The 21089-nt window shown below is 35.4% G+C and overlaps 1 protein-coding gene across 1 annotated transcript; it reads left to right on the top strand.

Annotated features, from left to right (window-relative positions):
- Positions 1–16174: 16174 nt before the first annotated feature.
- LOC148033778 (protein STICHEL-like) lies at positions 16175–19815 on the top strand. The gene is made up of 6 exons (XM_087680965.1): positions 16175–16189; positions 16430–16649; positions 16749–17345; positions 17729–18473; positions 18610–18679; positions 19192–19815. Exons 1-6 carry the CDS (start codon positions 16175–16177, stop codon positions 19264–19266), a joined length of 1722 nt encoding a protein of 573 aa, XP_087537091.1. The 3' UTR covers positions 19267–19815.
- Positions 19816–21089: the final 1274 nt, after the last annotated feature.

The raw sequence follows: 21089 nt of genomic DNA on the forward strand, positions 1-21089 counted from the left end.
CACTTGATGAACAATTTTTTTCGTCTCTTTTTCGAAATTTGCAATTTTCTTTATACGCTCACCTTTCTCCTTGCTTTTCTTTATTTTCTAGAGAGGGTTAACATCACCCCCTCCTAAATATATGGCAGTCCTATGCTTTTCTAGAGGGTTAACATTACCCCATCCTAGACATGTGGCAATCCCATGCCACTCTACAATCAGGGGATAGCATTGTGTGGCTAGTGTTGGTGGGTCATGATGAGGTTGATTAGTAATGACATGACAATATTGGGTTATTGTTGGTGTATATAAACTTGTCTCTCTTGCTTTTGTAGATCGAAGCTTGTGTATAGTCAATGAGAAGAAGGAAATGAATAATACGATGAGGGCTATTAATGTTGTTGGGTGGGTCAAGTCAATCTTCAAGCCATAATTCTACCATAGAAAAGGATGTGTGCTCCTTAAGGGTATGTGTTTGCCTTATTGTGCTTTGATTATTTGTGCAAGTGAGTGTAATTGGGAGATGGGTTGAACCCCTTTATTACAAGGAGGTAGCTCAAAAAAGAGTTTATGAAACGCTCTTGGATGTTTGTTTTACATCTTAATAAAGAGGTTATAGATTAGTTTGAGGAATCAACTACAAATAATTTAGCATTTGAAGCTCTTTTAGATGAGTAAAGAGACTTGTTCTAAGTATCTATATCCCTACTTGCCAAGAGAGCAGTGGATCACTCCATAGATTTAGAGCCCCACTCAAATCAAGTAAATAAGCCACCTTACAGACTCCAAATGCAAATGTGAAGAAGTTGCTAAGTAGATTAAAGATTTGTTAGAGATGGGATTTTTTGAGCCTAGTTCTTCACCTCATGCATCTTTAATCTTGATGGTTAAGAAGAAGGGTGGTTTCTTTAGATTGTGTATTGATTACAAGGACTTCAACAATATCACTATTAAGAACATGTATTCCATCCCTAGAGTTGATGACTTACTTGATGAGCTTAAGGAGACAGTATTTTACAAAGATAGGTTTGAGATTAGGCTACCATCATATTCATATGAGAATATAATAAAATTAAGATAGCATTCAAGAGTGATCGAGGGCTTTATCATTCTTTGCTTATGCTATTTGGGTTGAAAGCTACCCTAGCCACTAGTCATAGCCTCGTGAATAATATATTACGGCACTTTCTTTTCAAATTCATCTTAGTATTCTTTGATGATATTCTCATCTATAGCACATCATTGGAGAATTTGATGCATATGAGAAAGATACTTGATGTTTTCAAGTAGCATAGGTTATTTTATGCTTCTTATTTGCTAAGGAGACCAAGTGTTAATTTGTGTAAACTAAGGTGGAATACTTGGGACACATTGTTAGTGAGGAAGGAATTAAGGTTGATCTTAAGAAACTACAATGTATCAAAGAATGGCCAATCACTATACATACCACTTCTCTTCTTGGGTTTCTTGGTCTATCTTCTATCTATTGGAGATTTATTAGAACTATACAACTATTACAACACCTTTAATAGATATTCTCAAGAGAAAAACTTTCTTCTAGGATGCCATAGTTGATGGAAGCTTTAATTAGTTAAAGGAATTGCTTAATGCAGCTTCTATTTTGGTTTACTTTAACTTTTCTAAAGAGTTTATCATCCAGTGTGATATAAGTGGATAGGCATAGGTGCAATTTTACTTTAAGAGCATAGAGCCATTGTCTTTGAAATGTGTAAGCTCACAGAAAAAGAGATGAAATTGAATCTCTAGGACCAAGAAATGATGGCTATTTTTCATGCAATCAAGAAATGGCACCAGTATCTATGACAGTTGGCTTAGAGTCAAAAGTGATCATAGAGTTCTCAAGTATTTTCTCTCATAGTCAAAGCTCACTCGAGCAATATAAATGGGTGGCTATATTGCAAAATTATGATTGTGATATTACTAATACTAGTGGCAAGGATAATATTGTGGTTGATTCTCGTTTTAGAATGTGGATATGTAAAATTTTAGCTATATTTAAACTTCATGGAGATTGAATTGAAGAGCTTCAAGAGACATTTGTTGCATGAGACTTCATTTATATATTTCAAAAATTATAGCAAGGGATAATGGAGAAAAACTCTCAATTTTAGCTTATAGATGGTTCAAAGCATATGAAAAAATCTTTAAGAGTTTTAGATGGAGAGGCGTAGGGAAGAATATCAAGGATTTTATTCTTGATGTGTGCAATGTTATCAAAACAATATCAAGACTATTCAACTAGGAGGTTTGTTTCAACCATTACGTCTCCCTAGGGCCAAATGGATGCATTTAACCATGGACTTAATTATTGGCTTACCTACAACTAAGAAAGGGTGAAATGAAATTTATGTGATGGTGGATAGAGTCACTAGAGTAGCTTATATTATTCCCACAAAGACTCAATTTACAATATCTCAAGTAGCTAATAAGTTTACAGAGCATGTGTTTAAGTTGCATGGGCTATTGTAGGTCATAGTTTATGACATGGATACCAAGTTTATGAGCAACTTTTAGTAGGAGGTTTTCATCTCACTGGAGATAAAGTTAGCTCTATCTCAATATATCATTCTCAAAATGATGGCCAAACATAAAGGGTAAATAAGTGGCTTGAGATATACTTAAGATACTTTTGTGATGATACGCAAGCATAAGTGGGATTCATGGCTTCATTTGGTTGAGTTTACTTATAAAAATTCCACTCATTCTAATATATATGTCTCTTCCTTTGAGGCTTTGTGTGGATATAAGGTTCCCCTTTCTAGTTCATGTTTAATGAGAAGATAAAATCTCAAGAAAAAGAAGAATTGGATCGCATGTGGACCCTACTTTAGTAGTATAATATAAATGTTAAGAAAGCTTAGGATCAAATGAAGCTTTATGTTGATGAGAAAAGGTGACTTATGGAGTTCAAAGAAGAAGAGTTGGTACTTTTGAAAGTGCCCCAGTCATGGTATTTTACTCTCAAGGATGGTTCTAGCAATAAGTTAGTACACAAGTCTTAGAGATCATATAGGATCATTAAATGTGTGGACGATTTGGTTGATCACATAGAGCTCCCTTTCTCCACAAAGATTCACAATGTTTTTCATGTGTGTCAACTCAAGTCTTTTATTGGTACCCAAATGGGTATCATGAAAGAGCTACCATCCATGGATGAAGAGGACATTATTTAACATATTCTTAAGGATGTCATAGGACAATATGAGAAGAAGCTTAGATCTTGGTTAATCTTGGAGTATTTGATCAAATGGCAAAGTCTATCACTTGAAGAGCTTCTTGGAGACTAGTATCCATTTTTGGGAGTTTCCTTTCCTTTAAGATGTTTTAGCTTGAAATTAGCTAAATTTAGTCCATGTTTTACTATAGATAACTCTAGATAACACTCTATTTTAGAATATTTTTTACTCTACATTAACAATAACAAAGTGTAACTTATATAACATGAAAAAGGTTTCATTTTGATGTATAGCACACTTCATTTGGAAAGCCTATAAAAAGTTGATGCTAGGAGATATATTCCATGGTTGATTTTGTGAGGTTTTGCGATGGATTTCATAAAATTATATTTATTTGTCGGGGCTCGTATACAAGGTGGATTTCTTGTGCAAAAAGTTGATGGGGATGTCTGTTTTTTTTTGGCATCACGTTAATTTAATGTGTAAGTGGGTGATTTCGTAAAATACATATTTAAATATGAGGACGTTTATGAGTTTAAAGTATGCACTCGTATTAAATTAAGGTTAGGACAGAGTTTTAATCTATTTATTTATTTTGTAGCTGAAGATTGCTAGGTATTCATTTTTGTCGGTTTAATTTTATTATTTTCTAACAATTGTAAATGCTTCGATTGATGTGTACAGTAGGTACGACGGTGGCGTTGGAAAGCATTAGGAGATAGCGTGTATTTATGTTATTTAGAAGAAATTATCATTTTTGATGGATGTACGTCTTAGGTGTGACACTAATATTTCTTTTGATGCACTTATTTATTGAAGTACTTGATATATATTTATTATTTTATATGAGCACGTGTGTACGATTTAAATATTCATTATTGATCATTGTATTTGGGCACAACTCGCCTCTTGGGGCGCCCAATTGCTTTATTCTTTATTTGGACAAAAGCAAACACAAAAGCTAAAGCATGGTAATTGTAAATTTGGGCTATTTTTTGAGTTTGGAGATGAATAAAATATTAAATATATGCTCTATGGAGCGCTTACACAAGGTATGGGGGGAGATTGTATCCAACCATTTACACATATGAACAATAAGTGATCCCTTAAGAACATGTATACGATGCATAATCTTAAATAAAGATGATGAAAAAGTTCTCACATATTCAAGAATGAATTAGAATAATCAATTACGTTAACATTGAGGAGGATGATGCTAGAAAAAAGGTGATATAGCAAACTCACCAGAGTACACAACAGAAGTAGCACAAAATAGACAAAAACACAATATAAATGAGCGATGCAGGGTAAACACAGTATGTAGTGATGGAGATAAAGAGCCAAGGCAAAAATTGAGAAGAGTTGGTATTGCTTGAAACTTACTCTCTAGATACATATTCCTTGTTATGTTATGTTACAATGAGTTACAATGAGAGCCTTATATAGGTAAATTGAGAGAGGCAAAAACCTTTTTCTTGCGAAAGAGTGGAGCGGGGAGAATCTAATAAAGTTACATTGATGTCTTTAGGTGGGAACAAAGCAATAGGCTTTTTAAAAAGAAAAGGAATATTGTACATCATGTGTGAGTGGCCTTGTCAGGGTGGTTTTCGGAAAAGTAAATCCACCACAGTATTTTAGATTCCCGGCACATGCTCTTGAATGTGACATCTAGGGCATTAAAGAATAATGACCACTGAAGTAACCTTTTGTTTCCTATTTCATTTGGTGCCTTTTTGGTTAAGTACCATGGTACATTTTTTAAATCAGTTCTGATGGTGAAAGGAACAAATTCTACAAAGAATCTAAAAGCTTTAATGGCTTTAATCATTGCAAGGATCTCTCGTTGGTAAGAAGGATAGTTCTTCTGGGTCTTTTATAAAATCTTGGAAGCATATCTGCATGGGTACAATGTTATAGGTTCTTGTTCTTCTTCACAAAGACAAGCTCCCCATCAAGAGTCGGATTCATCCGTATATAAGATAAGCGGATGAGGGCAATCTTAAATGGAAAAGATTGCTAATTAGGCTTTTAATTTGCTGTACATCCAAAGCATGGATGTGTTCCCATTGAAACTTTCCTTTCTTGAATAGGGGATATAGGTCTTTTGTATAGGTGGCAATGTTGGGTGCGGATGAATTTACCCAATTTAGGCAACCGAGAAATTGCTGCAATTGTTTTACTGAGGTTAGGATATCTGGCATATTCATAAATTTTTTCAAGACATGGTCTTGAAGTCTAATTTATCCGTGAGTTATTTCAATGCCAAGAAAATCAATTGAAGTTTGGAACATAAGGGACTTAGTAGGTGATAGAACCATTCCAACGGCTTCTACTGAAGTAGCAACGTGAGATAGATGATGTATGTGATCTTGGATAGTTTTTGAAAACACCAGAATATCATCTATGTATGTTAAACAAAAAGAAAAAGTGTCAAAAATCGCATCTGTACACTCTTGAAATTTAGTGGGTGCAACCTTGATGCCAAAGGAAAGGACACCATTCACACATATGACCAATAAGTGTTCCCTTGGGAACATGCATACAATGCATAATCTTAACATAAAAAACAACCCTCTTATGCCAATCAAGATCGAGGAAAAATTTCCCACATATGCAAGAAATTGAATTAGAAGCTTCAATTACATTACCATCGAGGAGGATGATGTTGGAAAAGATTGTCAAAAGTATTTTTTCACCTTGAGTCAATAAAAGGTTTATGGGCTCTTTGTTTGACTCGGCTGTATCCAAGCACTATGGCATGTTGCTCACACAGTTTCACACGCTCTTTGTGAAGCTCTACTTTTGTGACTTGTTTTCTCAAGGTGATCTCACAAGTGTACAAATAATTAGCTCTTGCAAGGTGAAACACTTATAATGAGAAAGCCCTTGCACTCATTTACAAAAGAGAAATAATCATTGAATGTGAATGTTGCTTTTTGTAGTCAATATGTGACTTGCTAGACTCCTTGTGCAAGTGCTCACCTTTGTAGGTTATTGACCAAAGAGCTTTGTGAACCATATTTCACAATCTTGTAGGTGTCTTGCTTGCCTACTCACTTTGTCCTCGTGCACCTTGAAAGTGCGATTCCCACTCATCACTTCAAAGCTTGTTGTCACCAAGAAGCTTACACTGTAGGACGTTAGTCATGCTTGCATGCCTTTAGCCTTGTTCTCATTTCTTTTCAAAGATGTTTGATATATGCATTTGTCATGCAACATCCAACACTCCTAGTGCCAACATTATGCACAATCGCATCAATTGGAAGTTCCCTTCTATAACCCAAAAGTTTAGATCTACCCTCTAGAGCTTATGCTTTAGCACCATGAGACTTTGAAATGTATATACAAATTAGGTTGCAAGGAGAATTACCACCAATTGCACCATCTCTTATTTAATCCTTGAACCTCTTCCCCTTCTTTTGCACATCCTTCACACATATGAACAACATGTGAAATGCTCAAGTACTTTCTTAATGTACACTTTTTGAGAAAGATAAGAGAACTTTCTTGTCTCTATCCTACATTATCCTAATGCCAAGAATATGACTTCTATTTCTCGAATCCTTCCTATTGAATATTTCATTCAATTTTTCTTTAGTACATCCACATTCAACACAAATTTCTAAGTAATAAGCATATCATACACATAAAGGATCAATACCATAAGACTACCATCCATAGTCCGCTTTGTGTGGTGATAATAATCAATCTCACTTTGTGTATATACTTGAGACCTCATATAAGCATCAAACTTATGGTACCACTCTTTTAAAGCCTTCTTTAGTCCATATAGACATTGTGAAGCTTATTTACCACTTGTTTCTTGCCATGCATGACAAACCCCTTTGGTTGTTCTATGTAGATACCATTATACAAGTCCCCATAGAAGAAATGTCTTTATATTCAATTGGACAAGCTTTATGTCCTCGTCAATGGATGCGACCATTGTACAAAGAGTGGTTATCTTGACTACTAGTGAGAAGATCTAACCAAAATTTGAACATTCATTGATGGCTTCATGATTCAAGCAATGTGCCTCAAGCAAGCTTCATATCCATGGTGCCAAGCGCTACACAAGCTTTGCACAAAAGAAGAAGAAGAAAAAGAAGTAAGAGCTTCATGTACATCGGTCCTTTACTCTATCCCACACCCCCTTTCTCTCCCTCCCTCCTCTCACATAAGAAGGATGTGAGCAAGAAGAAAGAATAGAGCTTTACAAGTTTGCACACCATAAGGATGAGCTTATTCTTTCATTTTTTAGTTTTTATATATGTCCTTGATTTGTTGGGTACCCTCTCATATCATTGGCTTAAAATGGTCCTTTCTCACTTGTGCATACTCTATTGATTATAAATCCTTTTCAACTTGTTGAGCTGAGAGTGTTATGCTCATGTCTCACCTAAAATATTATTACAATTTGCACGAAAGAAAGCCTAGTTCTCATCATGAATAATTTATAAAAATTTTCTTAATATTACAAGCACTTTTTTTCATGTTAATTTTTTGAAATTTGTTCTCTTTACATGCTCATATTTCTTCTTGCTTTCCTTGCTTTTCTAGAGAGGGTTAACATTACCCCCTCGTAGATATGTCGTAGTCCCATGCCACTCTACAATTGGGGGATAACGCTATGTGGCTAGAATTGGTGGGTCATGATGAGGTTGACTAGTAATGATACAACAATATTGGGTAATTGTTGGTGTATATAGAGTTGTCTCTCTTGCTTTTGTAGTTCGAAGCTTGTGTATAGTAAATGAGAAGAAGGAAAAGAATAATATGATGAGGGCTATCGATGTTGTTGGGTTGGTTAAGTTAATCTTCAAGCCATAATTCTACCATAGAAAAAGATGCATGCTCCCTTGTAAGGGTACATGTTTGCCTTATTGTGCTGTGACTATTTGTGCAAGTGAGTGTAATTGGGAGATGAATTGAACCCCTTGATTATGAGGTAGCTCAAAAAAGAGTTTAATAAAAACTCTTGGATGTTTGTTTTACATATTAACAAAGAAGTTCACATTAATTTGAGGAATCAACTACAAATAATTTAGCACTAGAAACTCTTTAAGATGAGTATAGAGACTTGTTCTAAGTACCTACAACCCTCTACACCCCTACCTCCTAAGAGAGCATTGGATCACCCCATAGATTTAGAGCCCCACTCAATTCAAGTAAATAAGCCACCTTATAGACTCTCCAACTGTGGATGTGGAAAAGTTGCTAAGTAGACTAAAGATTTGTTAGAGATGGGATTTATTGAGCCTAGTTATTCACTTTATGCATCTTCGATCTTGTTGGTAAAGAAGAAGGGCGGTTTCTTTAAATTGTGTATTGATTTTAAGGATGTCAAAAAGGAACATGTATTCCATCCTTAGAGTTGATGACTTGATTTTAAGGAGAAAAAGTATTTTATAAAGATAGATTTGAGATTAGCCTACCATCAAATTCATATGAGAGAGAGTAATAAAATTAAGATAGCATTCAAGATAGATAGATGGATTTATAATTTTTTGGTTATGCTATTTGGTACCTTTCAAAGCCTTTTATACAATCTATTAGAGTACATCCTCTTCAAATTTGTCTTAGAATTCTTTGATAATATCCTGATCTATAGCACATCATCGAAGAATCATTTGATGCATATGAGGAAGATATTTGATGTTTTCAAGTAGCATAGATTATTCGATTCTCCTTATTTGCTAAGGAGACTAAGTGTTCATTTGTGCAAATTGAGGTGGAGTACTTGGGACATATTGTTAGTGAGGAAGTAATTAAGGTTGATCCTAAGAAGCTGTAATGTGTTAAAAGAATAGACAACCCCTACAAATACCACTTCTTTTCTAGCTCTCTTAGTTTATATTTTTTCTATCAAGGATTTAATAGACACTATATGACTATTGCATTACCTTTAATAAATATTCTTAAAAGAAACTTTTTTCTAAGATGTCATATTTGATGAAAGATTTAATTAGTTAAAGGAATTGCTTACCGCAGCTCCTATTTTGGTTTGTCTTGACTTTTCTAAAGAGTTCACTATTTAGCGTGATATAAGTCGATAGGGCATGTGTGTAGTTTTACTTCAAGAGCATGGAGTCATTGCCTTTGAAATTTGTAAGCTCACAAAAAAAGAGATGGAAATGAATCTCTATGACCAAGAAATGATAGCTATTCTTCATGTAATCAAGAAATGGTACCATCTGACAGTTGGTTTAGATTCAAAGGTGACCATAGAGTTCTCAAGTATTTTCTCTCATAGTTTAAACTCACTCGTAAGCAATGTAAATAGGTGGCTATATTGCAAAATTATGATTTTGATATTACTTATACTAGTGGCAAGGATAATATTGTGGCTAATTCTCAATCTAGAATGTGGACATGTAAAATTTCAACTATACTCAAGCTTCATGGAGATTGAATTAAAGAGCTTTAAGAGATATTTGTTGCGTGAGAATTTAGTTATATATTTCAAAAATTATAGCAAGGAATAGTGAAGGAGAAATCTCATTTTTAGCTTAAAAATGGTCTTATTTGGTTTCATGGCAAGATTGTAATCTCCTATACTTCTTACTTTAAACAAAAGACAATGGAGATGTATTCTTTACCTTCAGATAGTAATTTAAGCGTTTTTAAAGCATATGACAAAATCTCTAAGAGGAAGAGGCCTATGGAAGAATATCAAGGACTTTCTTTCTAGATGTGCATGTCAACAAAATAACATTAATAGTCTTAAGCAAAGAGGTCTATTTCAACCATTACCTCTCCTTAAGGGTAATGGATGCATATAACCAAAAAATCTTATTGCATGGGAAGTTACAAGAGAAGAAGTTTATGTTGAGTACCTACATGGCTATAAGGATGATAGATATCCTGATTATATATGCAAGTCTTATAAGGCCTTATATAGACTAAAAGTAAGCACTCATGGTATGGCATAGTAGGATTGTATAATATCTTGTTAGCATTGGATTTTGTAGAGCACAGACCGATCACTCACTTTATGTATGTGAGAATGATGTGGTTATTACTATATATTAGATGACTTGATTATTGTGGATGACAATGTGATTATGTGAAGAGTCTTTTAAAGGTTGAGTTTTGAGATGAAGGATTTAGGAGATCCACACTATTATCTTGATAGAGAGATAATCAAAACTCCATAAGATATGTGGTTGTCATAGAGACTATGTTTTGGACATGCTAAAAAAGTATGGTATGGATGAATGCAAGCTAATCTTGATACCTTTGGATGTCAGTGCTAAACTTAGTACATATGAGGGTGATGTGATTGAGAATGTTGCTATATATAGAAAGATTGTGAGCAGTCTTATTTACTAACACTATATTAGAAAATTTAGGAATTCCCAATGTAGTTATTATTTGGCCACATGATAAAATCTTGTCCCCTTACTTGAAAGTGGAGTTTACCCTAATTACTATATAGGTTGTCTTTTCGAGTCCCACTTTGAAGCATGGGCTAAGATTTAGCCACATGGCTAAATCTTTACCCCTTATTTGAAAGTGGGACTTGGGAGATTTTTAATTTCTCTAATATGGTGTTTATTTGACAATTAATAGACTAGATCTAAACTACATAGTTGGTTTAGAGAGTCACTTTATGTAAATTTTACACAAGCCACATTTGGATGCAATGCATTGTTAGATATGCTCAATGCTCCACCCTCATAAGGTGTCACCAATGATCCATGGTGCTCTAAGTTGTAAGGCCAACATTATGAGGAGAAGCCATGTGTGAGCACGGATATTGGTTGGGTCGTGACTTGTATGTTAGATGAGGTCTACGTGACCGAATGGCAAAAAGGTGACCTCTGAGTTAGATAGATATAGTTATGTTGGTAGCAAATTGAGGCATAATGCATTGAGTTGCCTGGTATGGGAGTTATTAGGGACCTCTATTTTGGGGTTCGAGGGTCGCGGAAGCGGCCCTTGGCTAGGGGGTCTCAAGAAGGCTAGTGGCTTCCCTAATGGGGGTTCAAGAGTAGTACCTCAGACCCAATGGTAAAGAGAATATTTTGTGGAATATTCATTGGACAACTAAGGAAGGCTCATAATATGGTCAGATAGGCCGATGAGATTTCGTTTTCAAGATATAAAAGGAAGACCCCTCCAAAGCCATCGTCAATCTATCTCTCACCCAGTTAGAGTTCTTTCAGCTACCCTTTAAGCTTTTTAACTATAAGTGGATCACCATCTAAGCTTCACATTTGATATGAAAAATAGTGTTTGTGGCAAAGTCCTGTGTTTTTAATAAACAATCACTTCTCATATTTGTTGTGTATTGTCTACTTCTTGCTTAGATTTTGTCAATTATACCATGTAATTTCTACATGCTGTACATTGTGTTATGTCATGTCTACACTTCACTATGCCTTATTTAGTATGCAACATGTGTACCCTTGGACTTGTATAGTTACATAGATATAGATTGAGATGATAGTATTTTATATAAGAGGTCTACTAGTGGATTTATGGTTTCCTTTGGGAGTGGTGTTGCTACTTGGAGTAGCAAGAAACACGCTACAATTACATTATCTAGTACTAAGGCAAAGTATAGGGGTGCTACAGTTGCAATATGAGTTAGATTGGCTAGATAACATACTATTGAGCTAGCAAGCTCAACATGTATGGACCTTGATGATAGAATGCCTAGTTAGATGGATCCACACATGTACATTTAGCATATCGGTGGTATTTATAATTCTCATATGGCCATTGACTTATCATATATTTGGTTAGTTACATCTATTTATAACTGGCATAGTGATAGTGCTAATTGACTAGTATAGTCAATTATGCACTGCTTGTTAATGAATTATATTTATTTATGAAAAAAGTATAAATTTAGATCATTTTGATTATTGTGGATTTTTTATATTTACCACAATTTATAACTTATCATGTGAACACGTATATGTGGTATTGGTCGCATTATACCTAGTAGATAGATGAAAGGATACTAATGTGTTTTATATTGTGGCGAGTAGATAATTTGATAAAGTTAAGAAAATTATTATTTTGAAGTGCATATTTTAATATGTGAAATTTATACATAGTATAATGTGAAAAAATATTATTAAAAGCATTATATTTTGTATGCATCCATTAGCGCAAGGACTTTGCTTATGCACATGTGTAATAGAATCATTTTGAAGTATTTATTAGAGAAAAAAAAAATTATATTTGGTTATAAGGCTATTTAGAATAAAGTGTTTGATTTATTTGTACAAAAGCAAGTTGTGCAAGGAAAGGAAATGTAAGACCTCAAAAAGGATGCTTTTAATGTATTTTGAGTACAAATGCTTAATTCAATATTATAAATATATGCATAGGGAGTGCTAGCCCATGCATCGGGGGAGATTGTACCTAATCTTGTATTGTGCAAGTTTTGGAATTCTCTTCTCTTGTGTAGTTTGTTCTCTTCTTATTTTTCTGTCTGTTTTTGGTTATTACATGATGAATACTAGCAATATTAGCATTTGAGCAAGGTGATATATTGCTGTTAACATTAAGGAGGAAGCTATCATCCATGCTTTGATATCTACATCATTTTTATTATCACACATCCCTTCTCTATCTGTTAGTTAAAGGCTTTACTTTAGGATTTGAAGGCAAAAACTCTCTATCACCATCAATTCTATTGTACCTCCACAATTTCTTAGAGAAGGGGATTTTCAAAGGTCATTTTTCTTTTGCTTAAATACCAAAACCACATGGGAAATAGTAATACCACTCTTCTTTTTGGTTTTTCAATCTAAAGTGGTTTTTTGGAAGAGGAGAAGCCACTCAAATTAGCCACTACTATCGATCAAATTATGCCACCCAGCCTAGCTTAAAACCACTATTCTGTCACTAAACCACCACCATCGATTTCATTGGATCTTTTGGACAATTACAGTCTTCTCTGTGTTGCATCATTTTATCTTTAGAAGGAAGTATAAAGATTAAGCTTTAAAGCTTTAATTTTCTTAATCTTCTTTTTTGGACAAACTATTTAAAGGAGGGGCATTCCATAAGCCCTCCTTTCCATTGGACTATGTACACCTTGCCTTTTTGACATCCATAGAAGATGTTTCTGTGTGGGAGTGATAACTGGGAGTGATAATGACTTATTTTCTGTCCACACAAGACAGAAAAGCACACTGCCTAATTTGCACTCAAGTCCTTGTTCCTACATAGGAAACTTCTTTGTATGGGTTTCTCAAATGATTATTCATATGCCACATGATCTAGTCAACAAGGCTACTTCTTGTGCACTAAATCTATTCTACCATGTCGAATACTAACAAAATTAATATGGAGAATGCGGAATCACCTCTTTCAGAAATTTCCATGCAACGATGAATCGATCATCTTCAACATAATTTAAGTGTGGTCACGAGAGTGGTTCAAGAGTAAACATTAATAAAACTCTAAGGCTCAAGACAAAGATGATCATATTGCTTGGATTTTGAAGGGTGCATTTGACGCTCAACAAATCAAGGACTAGAAAATAAGCCATAAGTCTTTTCAAATTTTTAAATTTGATGAGAAAAAGATGAAAATTTTATTTTGTCTTGGTTGAGCTAGCTCAATGGTTACATTGACGAAGAATTTTGTTTTGAGAAGGATAAAATCAAGTGCATAAGCAATTATTTGTTAGATAAAGCTTCACTTTGGTGGAACATCATATGCTATAGCACTGATCATCCAAAGATGTGGATCTACTTTCAAGAAAAAAGTTAAATAACCTTTTATTCCATCTTAGTTTCATCTTCAACTAAGGAATATTTGGTCTAATTTATCTTGGTAAGAATGTGATAATGTTCTATCTATATTAAAATATTCTAGCAAAGGCTTTTGCTATTGCACATGCTCGAGGAAGTTCTTGAGAGCAAATTGCAACACAAATGTGAAGTTGATATTGAATTTGGTATCCGAACTAAACTAAATTTCCTTAGACCCACTTCTCTTCACAAAGCTATTTCCTATGCCCATGATATTAAGAAAGAATTACAATCTCTTGTCTATATGCTTTACAAGTAACAATTCAATATACCTTGCTCCTTCAATAACAACCACAACATGAAGAAACCTTTTGTGCCTTATCCTCTTAACTCTTTTTCATCTAATAGGCCTCTCAATTTCCAACCAAGAATCGGCAATGCACAAAGATATCCAATCAACAATTTGAACAACAAGATAAAGCCTTAAACAAAAAATATTAATGTTCAAACTAAAAAGGCTAAGCTTATGTGCTATTGTTGTGAAAAAATTGAATATTATCGATTAGATTATCAAGTTTCTTTACCACCCAACAACAATCAAAGAACATCCCAGTTGCACAATATCGAGGAGGTACCTAGCTATGCCCTTGACTAGACTACCGACACATTGCAACAATACGCAATGAGTGATGAAAAATCAAGTACACCTATCTCTTTACATGCTTTATTGAAGATGAAAGGTTCTATGCATGATTTAAATGTGACTATTTTGAATAATCATGGTAGTTCATATGATTTTATTTTGAAAAAATTGGTTGGGAGGTTGCAACTAGAAAGTAGTTCTTCATTGTATACGGTTAAATGTGCGTTTTAAGGCATTACATACATTGGAACATAGAAAATCAAAGGCTTAGAAATTTCTATAAGTAAATATAAAGAAAAATGTGATTTCTTCGTTACATCTCTTTAATCATCAGACATTATCCTTGATATGCCTTTTAGACATTAATTTATTCCTACCATTAATTATCACACTCACACAATAACTTTTGAATTCCAAGGTCAAATAGTCTCTTTGACTAGCAATCTTAACATTAAATTGTTTCCACTAATTAGTTATATATAGCTAAGTGAGCATTTAAGAAGCATTGCACAACATGCATGATTTTTGTGACTAAAGTTGAAAAGCCTGAGTCTTTTGCATTGTCACCCACACATAGAAAATTTCTAGATTTATATGAATATTATTTTTCAAATGATTATTCACCTTATTTACCATTATCATGAGGTGAATTAGATCACAAAAGTAGACTTTTTCTTAGTATCACTCCACTTTACAAATAGACATAGTCCTTTGCATAAAAAAGAAATTCAATGACAAGTGATTGAATTATTAGATAAGGTTTAGTTTGTTGTAGTTCTTCTCTCTTTGTTATACTTATTCTATTGGTGGCTGAAAAGAAAAATAAAACGTATATGGTATACATTGATTATTGAGCTTTAAACAAAGTGGCTGTTAAAAATCAATATCCTATTCCTAGAGTTGATGATTTGCTCGATAAACTTAAATAAGCTAATATTTCTAGCAAGATAGATCTTAAATTAGGATATCATCAAATTCATATAGTTAAAAATAAAAATAAAATGTATAGAATATGCATTGATTATTGAGCTTTAAAGAAAGTGACTATTAAAAATTCGTACCCTATCCCTAGAGTTGATGATTTTCTTGATAAAGTTGAAGGAGCTAATATTTTTAGCAAGATAGATCTCAAATCAGGATATAGTCAAATTCACATGGATTTAGTTGATGCATTTAAGATGCATTTAGAAAATAGTTTGGTTATTATGAATTTATTGTTACACATTTTGGTCTTACTAAGGTAATATCTATGTTTTCTTAAATGATAAATACAATATTTTTGGATAATCAAGGCTTTGTAATTATTTTCTTTGATGATATGCTTTTTTTTAATAAATTAAAAGAGAAACATAAAAAATATATTTGCATTCTATTTGATTTACGACACAAAAATCATTTCTATGTAAATCATGATAAGAGTTTATTCATTCAAAATCAAATTGAATATTTAGATCATATAGTTTCTATTAAATGTATCATACTCGATCCTAAGAAAATTTAGACCACAAAAGATTGGTCTAATTTTGGGTGTGCATAAAATATATATTTTATAAGAATAATTAGGTTTTATAGAAAATTGTTAGAATTTTTTATCCATGTACCTGTCCTGCCTTTGTCCAAGTTGGCACCTCAATTCTATGAGGCACTTGAAAGTAATGACAGGAAGGTTCTATTAGAGACTCGTTCAGAGTAAACATTGGTTTAGTCGAATCACATGCAATTATTGGCTGCATATTGTAGAGGGATCCTAGATCATAGCAGTAGAATTTTTGTCCCATCTTCTGCAGAAGTAGAGTGATGAATGAATGTCATAGACTATTTCCTGCAAGATGCTTGCATTGATGATCTGAAATTCTACTTTCTGATAAAAATGATTGCCTTGTCTCTCTCAGGTGGGTTCAGTTTCAGATGAGAAACTCTTGAGCCTGCTGGATTTAGCCCTTTGTTCAGACACAGTCAGCACAGTGCAAAGGGCAAGAGAGCTCATTGACTCTGGTGTAGAACCATTAGATTTGATGGCTCAATTGGCCACCCTGATTACAGACATTCTTGCTGGCAGCAATGTAATAATAAACAAAGCCCATGATGGAGGATTTTTTTCCAAGCATGCATGTATGTTATCAATGAGCTACTCCATTCAAATAGCAGAAATGTCAGGAGTCTGTTTCATAGTCATTTTCTGACTCTTTCTTGTTTCCATACGCATAACAGTGTCAGAAGAGGAGCTCGAGAGGCTCAGACTCGCCTTGAGGATCTTGTCAGATGCTGAAAGGCAGTTGAGGGCAGCATCCAACGACAGGACAACATGGCTTACAGCTGCATTGCTACAATTTGGACCTTCTAAGCCATGCACAGTCTCAGTCTCTTCATCAGCAACAAGTGCTGTTGCAAGCCCGAGAACGCAGACTGCTCCTCACAACCAGCAAGTTGTTGGAATCATCCATGGAAGGACAGATCAGAGCCAAGCAAGCATAACAAAAGGGACACTCTATTCTTCTCCGAGGAAAACCTTGGGATCTGCAGCAGAAAGTAAAGACAGATTGTCAAGATTAAACCATGAAATGCCGAGACATCCTGAGCAGCAGTCTGGTATGCCGGTTGTTGCTTCCAGACAGACTTCAGTTGGAAGCAGCAAGCACATTATGGACTCGCCAGTTCTGAGGGAAGAACATGAGAATGCAGCTACTTTTGTTGGTCCAGGAAATTTGGGAAGTATATGGCGTAATGCCTTGGAAAGATGTAAATCACCTCTAGTCAGACAACTGTTACAGTCCCATGGAAAACTGTTAGCAGTTTCTATCTCGTCAGGTAGCACAACAGAATTTTTTTACTAGCATTTTCCTTCCTTCAGGGTTAACAATTGACAAAACATTCCTGTGCATGCACGCATGCAGAGAACATCATAATATCAAGAACATGCATGAATGCTGGCTTGTCTGCTTGCCTTGGATCTCTTTGATCAATGCCACTGATTCAATTCATGTTCTGCCGTATCAATGACTTTTAGGAAAATATATATCGGTTGTCTTTCTTTGTGGATTTGTATTGGGAGTGTGGATTTAAAGAATTGTTCATGTGAATAAATCATCCTCCCATGCATGCTTTGTTTTGCTTCCTTGCAGTGGACGCTGTTTTATTTAAAGAATTTATAGAACAAATCATCATGCCACGAATGTTTTGTTTTCCTGCAGTGGATGCTGTTGTATTTCTAGAATTTGAACACCTAGAGTTCAAGTCTAAAGCCGAGAGATCCAAGAAAAGCATCTCCAATGCTTTTCAAACAGTCTTAGGACTCTCTGTGGAAGTCAAGACAAGCCTTGCACATGTTTCTCCAGCAAATGCAGATGGAACAGGCTCTATATCAAGGGTGTGGCCTACAGTGGATCAGGGACTGCAAGGCGAGTGCAAGCAAAGCACACATGCATCTGGCAATGCAGAATCCCCTGACCAGACAAGTTTTGGAGGTGGGTCTCTGCATTGGAGAATTCAAAGCAAAGCAGCATCGCCGAGGGTAAGAGCATTGTCACCGATCGCAAGAGTAGCATCACCAAGGATAGTGGAACAAGGTAACTCAGCTCATAGCTTCCCTGCCATTCGCTCTTATCATCATTCAAAAGGAGGGGAAGTACAACCCCCTCCTAAAACTCCAAGAGGTGCTTCTTTCCTTGCAAGTGGTGGCAAGGTGTTAACTTCAGCTTCAGATAAGGAGGATGATGCGCTTACAAATGCCTGGATACAAAGTGAGGGTAGAAGAACACCTCCATTACAGGAATGCAAGTTTCAGATACAAAACAGAGGAAATGTGCAGGAAATTATCGTGGAGCACACATTGGGGGACAAAGTTGTGGCTAAGCAGCTGATGCATGCCAATGTTGGCTTGCATGGTTGTGACATGATCAAGAACCCTCATGCTTATGATCTTGAAGGAGAGAATCTGTAAGTTTTGGTCTTCCACCTGGCATATGTTGATATGAACAAAAATCCCATTTGTTGGTTATTCCAATATCAGTATCTAAATTGAGCAGGCTCTCTGTATGTTTTTATTGACCTACCCTACACTTCGATTTTTCAGAAGGTTAGAATCTCAATCCAAGTATGCAGGTTTCTTTTGTTGGAAGGTGTCTAAACCAAAGGAAGGCAGGGTAAGGACCCATTAGCAAGATCCATGCCATTGTCTCTGTTTTTAAAATAAACTTCAGATGTATGTGTGCATTCCAACTGTCTTTTTGTTCAAAGCGATTGATTTGGAAATCTTTGTGTTCGGTGTATGTATTGCCTGCATGAATGCTAAATTACTACTTCAATGTGTACTGTGCATTTGTCCTGCAGACTACATATTATTTTTAGTTGGGCATGCATGGTCTACTGTCTGAATCATGTGTGGTGCATGTACACATTTATGCATGTATATTTAATAGGTGTCGCAGGTATGGAAGCAATATTCTACCAATACAGTCCTGCGTTTCTTTGCCTGCATATGTGCATATGATTCTGTCTGTCTGTATCCACATATGCAAATGTATTCCTCCGAGCAAACGTACTCAATATTTAAGTTTCGAATTCCAATTGTGCTTAACTACGGGAATTGCTTGCCCACTGCAGGTTTTTGTGCTAGATAAGGCATGCTGATTTTGATTGCCCTGGTGCTTAGCAGGTGACAAAGCAACAGCAGCAAGAACCGAAGAAACGTGGGATGCTTATGAGGCTTGTACCTTGTGCAAACAGATAGGAAGAGGGATGCCCTCAAAAGATTTCCCAGTTGAACTGATGATAGTTTCTGCTCCTCTGTACATGATCCTCCATCTTTGCTCCTTGTGTCTTGGGTGACATCTGTTTGGCTTTTCTTTCCCAGCAACAGATTCTGTTGCCTTATCACAAAGAAAAGGTTTGGCTGATATCTTGATTTAGGAGCACAGAAAGGATTGGATCAGATACTGATACCTTAATTCAGAACAGAAGGATCAATCACTGCGTAAACCGCTAATTTAGGAGAGCAGCTGACCATTTCCAGATCAGTCCTGTGTTAGCCAATCCAAAACCCCATGCTGTCATGGTTATGCTTCAGGCTAGCATATACTGGAGTCTGGAGCCTCTTTGGAAGAGGGCATTGTGGAAAGGATACATTCCTCATCACGAAGCTTGTGTACGGCTAAATATGCCTTCCTATGAGCTTCACGAACTTGACAAATCCTTTGTACGTTGGAGAAGCTGTGGGGGATTGTGGATTTCTTTAAAGTGAAGGATATCAAGTCGTCAAGTCATTGTGACTTGCCTTTCTATGAGCTTCAAGAACGTTACAAATCCTTTGTACATTTCGAGTCAAGTTGTGGGGGTTTGTGGATTCTTCAAAATAAAGAATATCAAGTTAATAATCATTAAGTCATTGTCACATGGGTGCTCGTGCACATGCACACACACACACACACACACATGTGAAGGATATTCCGAAGCAAGGACCAACCTACATGGCATCCATACAATAATCCCAAACTTCTATACATTTTATTATAATTGAAGGATCTTTTGAAGCTAGGAGTGATCCTACACGGTATCCATACCGTAATCCCAAATCCTATTAACCTCCATTGCTTGATCTCATCTTCTACTAGCTATCCTAAGGCACATGCTCAAATGGCAAAGAGTAAAGGGGCCAATGGGCAGCCCTACTTCATAGATCTAAATAGAGGAAATGGAGTTGACAATTCCCATTGACTACAAAGAGTAAAGGGGGCAATGGCCAACCTTGCCTAATAGATCTAAATAGAGGAAATGAAGCTTGACAAATCCCCATTGAATACAATTCTAGTAGTTGCATTACTAAACAATGTACTTACATACCTCATAAACTTTTGCCCAAACCCATATCTTGGAGTGATTGTAGAATAAAATACCAACTAAGTTTGTCATGCTTTATCAAAATCTATTTCAAAGAACATGAAATCCTACTTAGAAAATGAGCAAATTCAAAATCTTTCCAAAGACTAATAATAGAGTTAAGATTGTACCTCCCTTAAATGAAGCCCTAACAAGCCATCAAGGTGAGGGCTAAGTCTTCTTGCCAATGACTTTTTTTTGTAATGCTTATTATATTCAATTCAATAAAGGTAGGTAATTACATAGAGTATCAATTAGATGCCATGTGGCACTAGGCCATCTCTCTCAACTTCTCATGAAACATCTTGAAGATCTAGTGCTTGCCTTTCAAGACATCCTGAATAGACAAAAACCTAGACTTTAGAACATGAATGGCACTATCAGGCTTAGTCCTCCGATAGGACCCAAACAAGTAGTCATTTCTATGAACCCAGGTGAACTTAATAGCTATAGCAGCTAGGAGAGCAACCAACTACCATGTGCTCTCATCCAATGAAGCTTAGTTTGCAAAAACAACCACTAGCATGCTGAAACTACTAACCAAGTTTGCTTCCTTGAGCCACCTTTTGGCATGTTTCCAAATAGGGGAGACATGTATACAGTCCCAAAAGAGAAGTTTCTCTATATCATCAGATCTTCAACAAAATGGATAGAGAGGGGAGATTTGGAATCACTTGG

This window comes from Lygodium microphyllum, chromosome 7 (genome assembly GCF_053477565.2).
Source record: "Lygodium microphyllum isolate KBCC chromosome 7, Lygodium_microphyllum_v1.1.10, whole genome shotgun sequence".
Classification (NCBI taxonomy): domain Eukaryota; kingdom Viridiplantae; phylum Streptophyta; class Polypodiopsida; order Schizaeales; family Lygodiaceae; genus Lygodium; species Lygodium microphyllum.

What these genes read in the sequence shown, in the direction of transcription:
- LOC148033778 (XM_087680965.1), top strand. An exon ending in GATCTTGAAGGAGAGAATCT is followed by an intron (nt 18,474 to 18,609) that starts GTAAGTTTTGGT and finishes TCGATTTTTCAG; the next exon opens with AAGGTTAGAATCTCAATCCA. An exon ending in CTAAACCAAAGGAAGGCAGG is followed by an intron (nt 18,680 to 19,191) that starts GTAAGGACCCAT and finishes GGTGCTTAGCAG; the next exon opens with GTGACAAAGCAACAGCAGCA.